The following is a 13,533-nucleotide window of genomic DNA, read 5'->3' as shown; positions in this document are numbered from 1 at the left end:
TTGCCAGGCCTTTTGTGAAGTACATGTATGTGCATAAGTTGAAAAGAAGGAAAAAAGCCTGTATTCATCAAATAGAATGAAACATCATTGCTGATTGTGGCTAGAGATGGCCCAAGGCCTAGAAGAACACATTAAATCACGTCATTGAGCTCTACCTGCTAAATATTTGTTTGATAAATGTTGTCGAATGCGAGGTTAAAAAGCTGCCCAACTCTAATTAAAGAAGTCGTTTTTACCTTTTTTGCCCAGGATATTTCAATGCCAATTCACGTGAAGTATCGCAAAGTTGATATTAGCCATCTTACTTTTGAACTGATTGTTAGAGCATAATCTAAAATCCTAGTGTGAAGAAGTTTCATTGGATAACTTTATTGAATGACGAATTACGCTACATTAGCTAAGGGTTCTTGGTAATCGGAATATTTCTTTGGGAGACCTTAATTGCATGGATTGTCGTGTTTGACGAGCCATTTAATGTCTTGTTGACATACATTTTTCAGTGAACTTCAATTGCTCAATTATTTGGAAGAAATATCCATCAGAAATTCTCAGACTTTGCTCAAAAGTGAATCCCGTTTCTTTTTTGTGCCTTGTCTGATTCGGTGTTTTTGAAAATGAGCATATTGACATAGGTTACATCTCGGGCGCAATTAATGTTTGTGAGATTAATGGAAATTGTTTGCGCATGGTGGAAGTAGATTTGAAAAGTATGTTGTCGATTGATTGGATTACTTGTGCTTGGATGTCAACGTGGTTTCAGTTTATGACTTGGGTTCATTATCTCATTGTAGTCATATTCTAGCCTTCGCGAAGAACGCCCTTCAAGACAGCCATAAAGCCCATGCTTCAATGGCTCATTATAACAAGGCTGATCGATCTGGCGAGATATGGAACTCACACATATTCACCCATTTCCTGGTCTTTGCCCTCGACAAACAGTAGGGGACTCGCTGGGATATAGCCCAAAGAACTACTAGGCGTTGTTCAATAGACGAAAGGAATGGTGAGGACGTGGACTTCATTAAGAAAGGCGAGAAAGATTTGCCACATATGGCCTTAGAATGTGTCGATTAAAACACTGGTGGATCATATCGAGGCCCTTCAGATGCAGACTAAGAGAGAGAGAGACAGAGAGAGAAAGAGAAAGGACGAAAGAGTGAGAGTAATTCCTACCATACCACACTGCTTTTTCCTCAAGATTTGTCCTAGATCCTTGTTTGAGTTGGCGGGTCTCTCTGTTTACATCAAATTTATGCCGAGCAAAGGCCAAGCTCACTTTTTCCGGGGTCTATCACCCTAAAAGGGGATCTCTCGCTGTGCTCGCAAGTTGTTCGAACCTACAAGGGCGTTCATGTCTGATGCCAATCCAATCTGAGGACTAGATCGACAAATAAATGATGGAAGGAGGACAAGGGATCATCTACTATGAAAACCCTGAAGCCTTTGCCGTTTGCCAAAACTTGTTTTGATATGCTTCCCTGAAATGATTGGTAAGAGATGGACGTCGTCCGACGACACGTCTCGGCAACTCCAGCCGCTCATGTAAAAGTCCTTGTACATCACAGTGCTTCCAATATCGTCTTTGGTCACTTTACGTGACAGAAGATGTCTGTTGTACAATTTCTCCTTCGTTTTAGGATGTCGGGTGAGTTCGGGTCGTTGATAGGCGATATGTTGAATGCGTTGCCGGTCACTGAATGGCGTGTGATCTCTGGACATGGGATGGAGCGTCGAGTGGCCCGGCAAATACAAGGCTGCGCGAGAATCACCCGCATTGGCGACGTAAAGCTTTCCGCAAATGAACAGAGCTACCACGGCAGTGGTCCCGCCTGTGATCTTGTACTTGGCCTTGTCGTTCAAGATAAGACGGTCCATGGCCCAAAACGAGGATTCCAGCGAGCCACAAATAAGTTCATCGAGCGTCATTTTCATCTCCACAAACTCATCCTCCTCCTCATCGTCGTCGTTGTCGTCATCGGATGAGCTCGACAGCTCTTCCACCTCCACGTTCGGGCACGGCTTGTTCACAGATACCATATAGGGCAGAACGTCTTCCAACCCCTCGTGAAGAATGCCGTGCAGATCTTTGGACACTTTCACCGCCGCACCTGCGCCACCGTGCCCATCAAAAACGCCCACATACAAATATGGAATGATCACGCCATTCATGCCCTTCAATTGACCTTCATGGACTGTGGCTTGATCTTCGTTCAACTTAGATTTTCCCGCGTTCATCGCCTCAGCGTATCCAATTTCAGCCGGTAGAGGAGCTCTCGGTCCCACCACTGGTCTTTTGAAATGCGAGGCAAAATCTTTCCAATCGGCTTCCGAGTAACCTTGGAGAAGGTCCGGCCTTTGATATTGGTATTGAACATCCGGATCCACAGGAGAGCGTATCTCGACCTTGACGTGAACTTCACCGTTCTCGGTCTTGGTCTTGGTCTCGCTCTCCGTGATTTGTTCGAGCACAGGCGCCAAAGGTGTACCTCCTACGTTCAGAGCAGACGGGTCCGGAGCCTCCATGACGCTCCGGGACACCTTTCGCTTGAGCATTTTGGCCAACATAGTCATGGTTGGAAATGTTTCAAGACCGTGTTCCAACAAACCCCATGAGCGTTCAAGATCTCTCTCTCTCAAGAACTGATTCACTTGAATGTCCCAGTTTGAAGTAGCCTATTAGAAGCCCTTCAAGAAGATAAACTGACTCGACAAGCCCGGCTGGCTGGCCGTTGGATGAGCTGAGGGAGTTTGACTTTACCTACGAATCGAACACGATTGCTATGTATGCCACGTTACAAACTGGCTAATGCACTGGCTTGTCCGAGTCTTCTTGGATCTTGATAAAAACAAATCCGAGAGATATAGTAAGCAGACAGACACTTGACCCCCTCAAAGGCCTCAGAAGGACAACTCTGAAATCAACTGGGCGGTCTCGAAAACATCCTTCTGCCTCAGAATCATCATCATTGGGATATCGGGGATAGCCTCTCTCCCTTTTTCTCGCACAATTCGAGGGCATGTCCGTGCCCTTGTTGTTCGACGACGTCGCCGTCTGTGGATGGGTCGGCTCCTCAATCCTCTCACTGGCTCCATCCTAGGGCAGCTCCAAGCTCACCACAAGGAAAGCGTAAACATTTGATAAGAATATTCATAAAACAAGTTCGACAACGAGCTCGAACACTTCTATCCACCAGTTCAGAACAAATTCTGAGGGAGCGAAGGAATTTAATGATCACACGGAGGGCTAATTTTGGCGGTTATCTTAACGGTGGTTATGCGCCCCCCCTAGTTGAATTCTCACTTCAATGGGTAGGGATGAGTTTTTAGGACTTCTTTTGTTGACTAGTGCATGTAATGCGACACCAAATCGAAAGTGATTGGGCCGCAGTACTGAAATGGGTTGCTCAGAAACTTGGATAACACAATTAGTCATGTCGTAAGGCAACAGATCTCTTAATTTGTTGATGACAAGATAGGTATGCACGTGATGTACTTTGATAACGAATGCTGACTGTGCTCTGGTTTTGACAGGACTGTTTATTAACCACGAGCGAGGTTACTTGTGAATATACATGAAATGTATATAGTCAATATTTGATTGCAAGGCATCAAGGCGAAGAACTTGATGTCCAATGCAAGGACAGGTCTCTGATTCGATGTGACCGAGAAGCAAAGACGGATGCATCTAACATTCTTGTATATATCACAACAATTTGCGTAGAAAAGGCCACTTAATTTCATATAGACTATAACAACTACTTCTTGTGGTCATTTAGGAACACCCAACTGTCGTCGGGGCCACTGCCACCGACTCCACCCGTGGGCTTGGATTTCCCACAAGAGAAGGCGTGGTTATTACTCGAATCCAGAGGACTCGAAACTGGAGGAGGGGATGACAAAAGCATTGACGATGAAGACGTCGAGGGATCTTTGGATTTCTGCCGCGCACGTTTAATGAGTTGAAGTTGGGTGGAAAGTTTGTCTTGAAATTGGAGCAGGGCGTCCTAGAAGGAAAAGAAAACGAAATAGTGCAGCCCAAGAATCCCCGTTTATCGCTCTTGAGTACTGGATGGGATTCCAAACTTTTTTCAACGGTTTCAGGTACAAGTTTTGAGGCAAGGAATGCCGCAAGGTGATTCATAAAATGACGACCTCATTTGAATCCAAGTTGCACAAAAGGCGTTCTTCATCAAAAGCAACAACAACAACCTTGTTTGGGGGGAAGTATTTTAAACAAGCGTATTCAATCTTTCTGGCAAGTGAAAGTGGCAAAGCCCGTTCAAGTACCTTTTCGGAACGGAGTTGCATTAGTTTTTGAACATCTTCAGGGGGTATGGAATCGTCAGGGTTGTCAGCACCGTGATCGGGGGGTAGATTGGAAGTGTCCGCCGCCAATCTCTCTTCCAATTGGGCCTTGTATCCTTGAAGATCCACGATTTCCTGTTCCACGTCGACAAATCTCGCAGCCAACTGAAAATAGCCTCTATTTTAAAGGCCGATTCTACGACAGTGGGCCTGACGATTTAAACTTACCCATCGATGATCATTGTATATTTTCATGGATTGCGGGCAATTCGGCTGAGGTGCCACAGGCCTTAGGTCTGGGTCCAAATGCTCCACAGCCCGATCCAGGAACATGTCGCGTCCATCTGGAACCAAGAACGCGGAACATTGTCAACAACTCGTTCTCAATGAAAACGCGAACAAGTCACGGGGGATTTTTGTTGGAGGTACAGTACATGAGAAGGTGGTCGAGTTCTCAGTAAGGGTTCCCATTCGAACCCTTCGAGCGGAAGAGACATCCCGAGGGAGCAACGGTCTTTGGGAATACCGGACACGGCTCAAGGGCGATGTGGCAGCCTCTTGAAGTGTCTGCTGATTATTGATGAAGTTTTGGATGTCTTGGAACTTCTTCAAGTTCCTCGCCCGTCTCTCCTCATTCAAATTATGAGGCATCTTACCGCAACCAATTGGTTGTTGAGACGAACTCGAGGACTTCAACTTCACGACAAATAAACACACGCACTCAAACAAGTTTGATGATGCTTTTGTTTCTCGCAGCTCTCCCACGAAGAAGTACTCGGGGATCGAACCCGAAATGAGTCATGCTCAAGAACTTTTCCAAAACGAACTTGGCCGATTGCCAAGGCAAAAAGGTGCGTTTGAGACCGCGAACAAAACATAGGCGTTGCAATCCAGGTGGACGGAGAATCTTTCCATCGTTGATTTCCAAGCCAGCACAACGGCGCATTAGACCTCGTGATCAAATATGGGAATGCTTCACCTGGCTTTCAAGATTTACGACGGGCCTTGCGTCTGTTCATTGGACATGGAGAGCTCTAGCCAGAGAGATGACAGTTTACGCTCGAATCGAATCAAGAAATAACGAGAGATTGACCCGAAAGGAAATCCCCCCACTTTCAGCCACATTGATTCAGTAAAATTGAGCAACGAAATGTAATAATAGCAACAACAAACGTTCCGAGGGGAGTGTGAGACATCTCGCCCAAGAGTTTTGAACTCCCGTAGCCGGCACGAAACTTTTCGATATCTCAGGAGTATTATGGAAAACCTTTTCCATGCCAAGCAATAACAAACCTTATCCTTAAAGCGAGAGGGAAATGAATTTCAGATCCTAATTTTCGAAAAATGAGTTGCCGTTGAGCACTTTTTTAGAGCAAAATGTAGCGAATGGACATGGCAAATTGAGCATCAATGACAAATTGAATAAGGATTTAACTTCTCTCCAATTATTCGAATATCGAACGCATTTAATTATGTCTCTAATGGACAAATCAAAGCCAATTCTTAAGTTCGCATTTCGAAATTCCCACCTTTAGAAACGCCCATTTAGGATATGAGCGCAACTTTGCCAATCGTAAAGAAGAAATGAGGTGCCTCCACAATACGACGAATAACAACGAGGCATTGGTGGAGTTTTTAAATTAAAATAGTAATAACATCAACAATTAGTCTTTAATTGAAGCTCAGAGCTTGTTCTTGTTCATATCTTTCATCTCACACGTTCGCTTGAAATTATTTCCCTCGCAATCATAACAAATTCTAGCTCTTGTAATTCCACGAAAGATAATATGAAAACGTTAACATTGAAATAAAAACTACATTTTCTTAAGAAATAACTCGATTGTCACTCACCTTTCAATAGGTAAGTAAATAAATTTGAAAAAAAAAAATATGTAACGACTTGAATAGGGCGATACTTACAAAGATACTCTTGGTAGTATTGGGAACCATTTGATGGCTCACCCATGACTTGCTCGCCATTAACTCCTAAATTTGAGAAGGATCTTCTCATTTGTGACAAAGGATCAGCCAAATTTTGGGACGGGTTAGGTGGGCCCAATTGCGAATAGTATTTGTCTGACCCACTCCCATAAGAGCTGGAACGGCGGTGACCTAAAACATCAACAAGGGAATCCATGTTATTTATTCATTTGAAGTGCAAGCGCATCATAACCAACTAAAGCATAACCGATAAGGGCTGCCCCGCGCTTCCGTTGCACAACGATCAGTTCTAGCTCAACATGCTTCAGTATAGGAAACAATTCCTTGACTCAGATCTTAAAGATGACCACATCTTGGACTACATTGCCGTGTTCAATCGGAGGTTAACTAAACGCCTCAACCTATGCAAAATCCAGGCCGACGAAATCAAACACGACCAGGGCAGAGAAAATGTTCTCTCAGGAGGGGTTCGGATCAATTTTCGGCTTCTAAATCCGGTACTGGTGAAGAACTCCATGGTTGTGGGTGATAATGAGGATGTGATCATCACACAATTCAAATTTTCTACCAAGTGTATCTTGGTTCTACCCGCTACCAATCAGGTGAGGCGAAGATACAATTTGAAATACTGCCATTGGGGCAATTACAATTGCAGTTGATTGAACGGTTTCATTCTTGTAGGAAACATGCGGTGATTTACTTGAGAAGGTTATCGATCTGTTTCATATCCTCATTGTCCCAGATCAGACCAACTCTCTCATGTCAAAGACACATCCACTGCTATTCTACGAGCGCGAATTGTCATTGACTCAACAAGACATTTTCTACCGACAACTTGAAGCGCACGAAATCCCGTTAAATCTAACCATTCTCTGGAGCTTGAATCAAGAGCGCAAATCTCTAGTTATCACAGATCATAATCCTAATTTGGAACATTTTGCAAGATTCTCCATGGAACAACTGCAAGATAAACTCGAGAGTCTGCAAATCGAGGAGAATGAAGCCATTGCTCGAGTTCGCTCGAGCTACGAGATCCAACGTGCGGCCATAGACGAACTCTTGAATAAACGATAGGCGATAAACTTGTCCCACCTTTCTTGAATGTTTCCGAGTGTGGTGGTGGGAACCCTCGGGCACTTACTGATCCCATGCTTCCACCCAGATCTTCTTGGACCGAGAACAGTTTATTGGCATCAGCCGAATTTGGCCGAAGTCCTTTGGTCATTTTGTCTCCATTTCGGCGGCGAAGTGTGTAGGAATGGTCGTAGGGATGGTCAGGGGTGAGATATTGCCCGTAAGGATAAGCCGTATTGGAAGCATTTGAGTAAATGGGCGGAGGTACGGGCGACATATACATCGGGACCACCCCTCCGTCCCCCGCGTAATGGCTATTTACACTTCCAGCCATATAGCTCCGGTTCGAGGCCGATTCACAGCCTTCTAACGGGGTTGGATGCTTGCTAGCCCTCTGTTGCCACCGCCAGTCATCATCCACCGAGGGTGGACCGTGATAGACCGTTCCAATCGGATTGATCCACGAAGGCCGGTTCCACATCAGGTCTGGCCTTCGGTGAGTCTGAGGCGAACGATTTTGGGGCGAGGCTGTGCGCTGACTAAGTTGCTCCTCGGGCATGGAAGACCCCGCAATCGACCCCGGGTGCATGGATGGATGAAGATGAGACAGGGAGGCTGGATCGGACAGGATATCGGCGGGTTGACTTATGCTTTGTTGGAGGGGCCCTGGCCCAAATGATCGGGTCCGGAGCATTGAGAGTTGCGGAGAGCTTAAGCTGGAGACCATGGGCCGGTAATCTGACAATGGATAGCGATGAGAATGCGTGCCTGGGAAGGGGGCCATGGTATCGATTCCAATCATCTCGGGGGCCATGCCCTCAGCAGTGAACATGGCTCCAGAGTTGTGATGGTTGTAGAAATGCCCGGAGGGTGAGTGGGGTATGGGATTAGACTGGTCAAGATGCATGAGAGACGACGAGCCGCCTCTGACCACTTCAATATCCGAAGGAATCGGTCCACTATCATCCTCAGTCCAAGCGTATTTGGTGGCTTGATGAAAGGTTGAGGTCCGGGTCAGTTCTAATGGAGCGTTAGCAAACGCCTTGGGATCGATGGCCGGCAACGATGGGATGTCCAAATCCGCGGCCTCCTCTGGTGGTGTCCAATAACCCTAATTAAAGTAGGTCCGTTATTAGGATTGTCCACATGGGGTTACAGCATACGAGTACACATGCAGGACATCACGCGAAACAAATGGTAAAAAAAGCTTAAGCACAAAAATAGGGAAATACTTCAAACCGATTGATATTAGCCTTGCAAATGACGGGATGGGACCCACCTTTGGTTTGGGTTGAGCCTCAAAGCCAATAGAGGGATCGTCTGGATCATGTTCCGCCAAGTGTTTGGATTGATGGTGGTGGTTATTGATAGTGAAAACAGGGTCTGATGACCTGGCTTTGGGGTTAGGAGGGGCAAAACTCTCTGGAAACTCATCAGTACTGGGAAGTGTTAGAGCAGGGATCACAGGATTGTTGTTGCTGTTGTTGTTGTTGTTGTTGTTGCTGTTGTTATTATTATTATTATTGTTGTTGTTTTTGTTGGGAGAAGGGCGTTGAGGATGGGGGGAATTCTGGCGTCGCCATACCTCGCTTTTTGACTTGAGAGATGTCACAGCCGATCCAAAACTTGCCGAGGGTAAGGTGTCGTCATCATCTTGGATATCTGAAATAAATCATGGTACATATCTAAATTTAAACAACAAATAGGAGCCACAAATCATGCCTCGAAACTCTTACCATCGGGGAAAGTCAGGGGATCAGAATTGGCGCTGGGAAAGAACTCTTGAACAAAAGTTATTTCCTCCACCACGGTGTCAATGGTGGGTCTGACCGACGTGTCCTTGTCCCAGCAGCGCTCCATGAGGTCCTCGAGCAAATCCGGGCAATCCAGGATAGGCGGAGGGCGTTTCCCATTGTGTACGGCCCACAAGACACGCAGATCATTGCCACCAATCTCATCAAAAGGTAACCGTCGAGTGAGCACCTCCCACAGAATGATGCCCCAACTAAAGATATCACATTTCTCCGTGTAAGTATTGCCTTCAAACACTTCGGGTGCCATCCAAGCGGCACTACCCTTGTTGTTGGTCATGATGGTTTGCTTATCACAGGCTGTGCCGAAATCGCAAATCTTCAAGGTCAACCCGCGATTCACGAGCAACAGATTGGGTGACTTGAGATCTCTAAAGGTGCAAAAAGAAAGCGGTTTCATGGGGTTTGATTTGCCTGGCGGAAGGACTGATTTCCATACCTGTGAATCAAAGGCTTGGGCTTAAGGTTGTGCAAGTACTGGACCCCAATGGCACATTGCAAGACCCAGGAGAGCGCGTGTCCCGAATGATATTGAATGAGTGGTTTGACCTGATGCAGGACCTTATAAAGGGACCCACACTCTGCGTATTCCATGACCAAGTAAACATTGGGCGGTTGGGTGGAAGCCCCCAAGAGATTGATAATGTTGGGGTGTTTGACTCGCGACAATTGTCGCAGTTCTACCAAAAACGCCGCCCGCTCCAACTCCGTCTGAAAGATCTTGATGGCCACCTCATCCCCGTGGAAATGGGCGTGTCGGAGACGGGCCCGAATGACTAATCCATAGGACCCTTTGCCCAGGATTTCCCCCTCTTCGATGGCATCGTGCGGGATTTGGTCGATGAAGGGACTAGCACTCAAGGGACTCAAGGGAGGGCTGGCCAAAGAGGTCACAGACATCCTGCCAAGGGTACGCTGGGCATCGCGGGAAGCACACGAAAAAGGGCAGGAGCCAACCAATCCAAGGGAGGGAGGGAGGGAGGGAAAAGTCACAAACAACAGGAATAGCACTGCCTCCGTCCCTACATAGACAGACTCGATGGAATGAACGAAACCAACACACGGACAGCAGTGGATTGCGACTGAACAGCAGAACAGTATACTAGTATTAGAAAGGGGATGATGATGTTACACTGGACCCCTTCAAAACGTAAACAATAACAATCGCTGGCTCTGGGAGGCTACACACGAAATCAATATAAACTGATGCCTGTATAAGACACAGCCCCTGCCGTTTGACCTCTTGCTCAAAAACAGCAAAGACCAGAAGAAGAAAAAAAAAATGAAAAGGGCTTGAGCAAGGCTTGAAATTGGTTGATCTGCAAGTTTTGTTTCGCAACAAATTAATCCTCGATATCTCAGATAGAAGACAAGAAGACTTTCCATACTTGTCTTGTTCGTTGCTTGATCAGTAAGTGGCTGTTGAGTTAAGCAACGAAGGTAACAAGAGTAAAAAGTATATGTTTTGACCAACAAATTTGATTTGTATTTCTTTTTTTTGCTGGCATTGTCCAAACTAAGGTCGGCATTCTGGCATTGACTCCCCAAGGAGCAGCTCAACCCTTGAGTCCAAGAATAAAGTGACCCTTTATGTTTCTACAAGTTCAATGCTCTTCAGTATAAGCCTCCCACGGCACAGTTTAGGAGAGAGGTTGAGTGGAGTCTTCTGATGCTTAACATTACCTTTAGCCAAGAGAGATGTATGTACTAAGGAGGAGAACGATAGAGCCGATAGAGCAGATAGAGCAGAGACTGCGCACGAAATGCAGGAAAACATAACATCATTAGAAATTTTTTATTGGAGAACTTGGCTTGGATGCGTATCCAATCTAGATTTTAGACGTCGAATATTCAGATGAAAATGAGCCAAAAGTCAATCATTAATTCTGAGCAAATTGACTGGTGTTGTTGGCGACCCCATGGACACTCCCAAAACTTGTGCCGTTAAATTATCTTTGCGTGCTTCGTTTAAGGAAAGATGGTTTATGTGTGTGTTCTGCATTCCGTGAATTCGAGTGCATTTAATCTGCAAGAACCAAATGAAACGGTCATTGGGAAGACATTCCCGTGGGAGATGCATGTAAGGGTCGTTTGAATACATGTACTTATTTGCATCAAACTGCATCTAAATCATATGAAATTGTTGCAGTATCTAGCATTGATTAAGCTAATTTTTTTTCTATTTTGAAACGCGCTGTACGGTTGTGGAAAATGTTGGGTAATACTATTTTCAACCATGACCGAAAGCATGTTTATGATCTTGAATGGTTCTGATGCAGTGAAGAAATTTTGGTGGTCAAATGCTCAGTTGGTTAAGTAAAAAATGTATATTAGAAGGGATGTAAAGAAATGGTAAAATGAAGTCCATCCTCATTTCCTTTACAAAATTCCTTGGTAAACTGATTTTCGAAAGATAATCCGAAGCATGGTACATCTTAAAATCGTGATATGAAATTTAAAATTTCGGGAAAACGACAATCCCTCTCTTGACGAACTGAAACATGAAGCTACAACGGAAAAAAGCGGTAACAAAAACTAACAGTCAATTTCCCATGAAGCTTTCAATAAACGTCATGTCGATTAATTACTATTCTAATCGGATAGCCAATCATCAACTGTGTCCTAATGAACTTCATGATGTGAAGATTAATTTTGAGAATGGCCATGCTTTGGTCAGTCCGGTTTTATCCAAACTAATCTTAAGTTGTAAATTTTCCTCAAAAACTGTTCCCTTTGCTCGGCTAAATTTTTCCCTAAAGCTCAAAAAGTCTTGAAAATACATTTTCTCAGGGTATCCATATTCCTTCGATCAACTTCTAGGCATATATTGAGTTTCCATGGTGCTCCATATTGGTCCATCGTGTTCCATCGTGTTCCACCATGAGTTCTCACTGTCTGTGGCTAATGTCCCCCACAGGCTAACTGCCAATCAGGATCTTCCGTCGATCGTCACCATTTTGCCATACACCCATGAACAACGTCCTGGGTCATTTTGAAGACCATGACGTTTCTAGGGCGAATGTCCACACCAGGAACCCCGCTTCCCGGGATGTCGTGGTCGAGGCTGTTGGTCGCTCCTAGGCCTTTGGTCGTCATCTTCCTAGCTTTTGCTTCCTTCTTCCTGCTCTTGTTCTACTTCAGGTCTATTCCCCCCAGTCCCACGCCAGAACCGGTGGTTTTGTCTGTAGCCGTCCCTGACCCCTCCACTCGATATGAGCCCATTTTGATCTATAATCGCATCCCTAAAACCGCATCCACCACTCTCATGCATTTGCCGTACGAGTTGTGCAAGACCTTGGGCTACAATGTCTTGTTGCTAAACATAACTCGCCCTCAACACTTACTGACTCTACAGGACAGGGTCTTCTTTGCCAACAATATTACCCAATGGCAGAGCAAGCGCCCTGCTCTATATCACGGGCACTTTGGGTACATTGACTTTGATCAAATGGGCTTGTCGGGTCCCTCTCCGATCTACATCAATATGATCCGGCGTCCCCTGGATCGCTTGGTCTCCTATTATTACTTCTTGCGCTACGGAGACGATTTCCGCGTGAACAAGATCAGGAGCCGCATGGGCGACAAAATGACTTTCGATGAGTGTGTAGAGCGCAAATTGGGCGATTGCGATCCCAAAAAGATGTGGGTCCAGGTCCCCTGGTTTTGTGGTCATTTCAAAAAGTGCTGGGAACCGGGCAATCGCTGGGCGTTGGAACAAGCCAAATTCAATCTGGCTCACAAGTATTTCTTGGTGGGAGTCACGGAGGAGCTGGAAACATTTATTCAACTCCTGGAAATGACTCTGCCCAGGTTCTTCAAAGGTGCTACCCAGATGTTCCAAAACTCGGATGCTGCACAACACATTCGCAAAACCAAACACAAAGATATTCCTTCAGAACAGACGGTGAATCGGATGAAAGAGACCAAAGTGTGGAAACTCGAGAATGAATTCTATGAATTCGCCTACTCTCATTTCATGGCCCTCAAATCGGAATTCAAACAGACCAAAGGGATCGGGATGTTCCATTATGAAAAGATACGCCCTTGAGGCATACTAGCCAAGCTAATTGCGATGATTTCAAACTTGCTAGCAGAACTTAAATGGTGATCTCAGACCTGTCTGTACTTTTTATTCCTGTGTTTTCATCATTATTGAAATTGGCATCAAAGGGCAATTGGTTTGTCAACAGTTGATTTGGGAACATTGAATGCTCGCTGTAATAAAGTTGATTGCATCTTGGAACGAACTTCGCTTAAGAATCTGACTCCATTGGGTGTTACTGTTTTAACTGAGTTCAAAAATACTCTTGAGCTATTGAAGGACATTCTTAATCTGCCATAATGACATAAGATTGACAATGGCAACGTCCCTGGCCTTATGATTAAATCACCAAGAGACCAC

General features: G+C 45.2%; 4 protein-coding genes across 4 annotated transcripts; 2 read left to right on the top strand and 2 right to left on the bottom strand.

The window, feature by feature from the left end:
* Positions 1 to 38: 38 nt before the first annotated feature.
* On the bottom strand, positions 39 to 3,133 carry LOC131881078 (protein phosphatase 1H-like). Its single transcript, XM_059227837.1, has one exon. It carries the CDS (start codon positions 2,569 to 2,571, stop codon positions 1,417 to 1,419), a length of 1,155 nt encoding a protein of 384 aa, XP_059083820.1. The 5' UTR covers positions 2,572 to 3,133; the 3' UTR covers positions 39 to 1,416.
* Positions 3,134 to 3,517: 384 nt separating this feature from the next.
* On the bottom strand, positions 3,518 to 10,220 carry LOC131881074 (serine/threonine-protein kinase phg2-like). Its single transcript, XM_059227833.1, has 8 exons — positions 9,571 to 10,220; positions 9,057 to 9,502; positions 8,600 to 8,982; positions 7,339 to 8,431; positions 6,226 to 6,417; positions 4,534 to 4,649; positions 4,288 to 4,470; positions 3,518 to 4,004 (listed from the first exon to the last, which is right to left on the bottom strand). Exons 1-8 carry the CDS (start codon positions 10,029 to 10,031, stop codon positions 3,756 to 3,758), a joined length of 3,123 nt encoding a protein of 1,040 aa, XP_059083816.1. The 5' UTR covers positions 10,032 to 10,220; the 3' UTR covers positions 3,518 to 3,755.
* Positions 6,531 to 7,328, top strand: LOC131881079 (uncharacterized). The gene is made up of 2 exons (XM_059227838.1): positions 6,531 to 6,848; positions 6,928 to 7,328. The coding sequence occupies exons 1-2, from the start codon at positions 6,546 to 6,548 to the stop codon at positions 7,318 to 7,320; spliced, it is 696 nt and encodes a 231-aa protein (XP_059083821.1). The 5' UTR covers positions 6,531 to 6,545; the 3' UTR covers positions 7,321 to 7,328.
* A 1,698-nt stretch (positions 10,221 to 11,918) lies between the features above and the next one.
* LOC131880843 (heparan sulfate 2-O-sulfotransferase 1-like) lies at positions 11,919 to 13,378 on the top strand. Its single transcript, XM_059227558.1, has one exon. The coding sequence runs from the start codon at positions 12,133 to 12,135 to the stop codon at positions 13,177 to 13,179; it is 1,047 nt and encodes a 348-aa protein (XP_059083541.1). The 5' UTR covers positions 11,919 to 12,132; the 3' UTR covers positions 13,180 to 13,378.
* Positions 13,379 to 13,533: the final 155 nt, after the last annotated feature.

The sequence above is a fragment of the Tigriopus californicus genome, chromosome 5 (genome assembly GCF_007210705.1).
Source record: "Tigriopus californicus strain San Diego chromosome 5, Tcal_SD_v2.1, whole genome shotgun sequence".
NCBI lineage: Eukaryota > Metazoa > Arthropoda > Copepoda > Harpacticoida > Harpacticidae > Tigriopus > Tigriopus californicus.
Note: the sequence above shows the minus strand (reverse complement) of the source record. Positions and strands in the feature narration are given on the sequence as shown.

Excerpts from the sequence above, each read along its gene's own strand:
- LOC131881074 (XM_059227833.1), bottom strand. The coding sequence starts at position 10,031 with ATGTCTGTGACCTCTTTGGCCAGCCCTCCCTTGAGTCCCTTGAGTGCT. Across the intron at positions 6,418-7,338 it reads CTCGGAAACATTCAAGAAAG|GTCACCGCCGTTCCAGCTCT; the intron begins GTGGGACAAGTT and ends TTGATGTTTTAG. Across the intron at positions 4,650-6,225 it reads ATACTACCAAGAGTATCTTT|ATGGACGCGACATGTTCCTG; the intron begins GTAAGTATCGCC and ends TCTTGGTTCCAG.
- LOC131881078 (XM_059227837.1), bottom strand. The coding sequence starts at position 2,571 with ATGACTATGTTGGCCAAAATGCTCAAGCGAAAGGTGTCCCGGAGCGTC.
- LOC131880843 (XM_059227558.1), top strand. The coding sequence starts at position 12,133 with ATGACGTTTCTAGGGCGAATGTCCACACCAGGAACCCCGCTTCCCGGG.
- LOC131881079 (XM_059227838.1), top strand. The coding sequence starts at position 6,546 with ATGCTTCAGTATAGGAAACAATTCCTTGACTCAGATCTTAAAGATGAC. Across the intron at positions 6,849-6,927 it reads TTCTACCCGCTACCAATCAG|GAAACATGCGGTGATTTACT; the intron begins GTGAGGCGAAGA and ends TCATTCTTGTAG.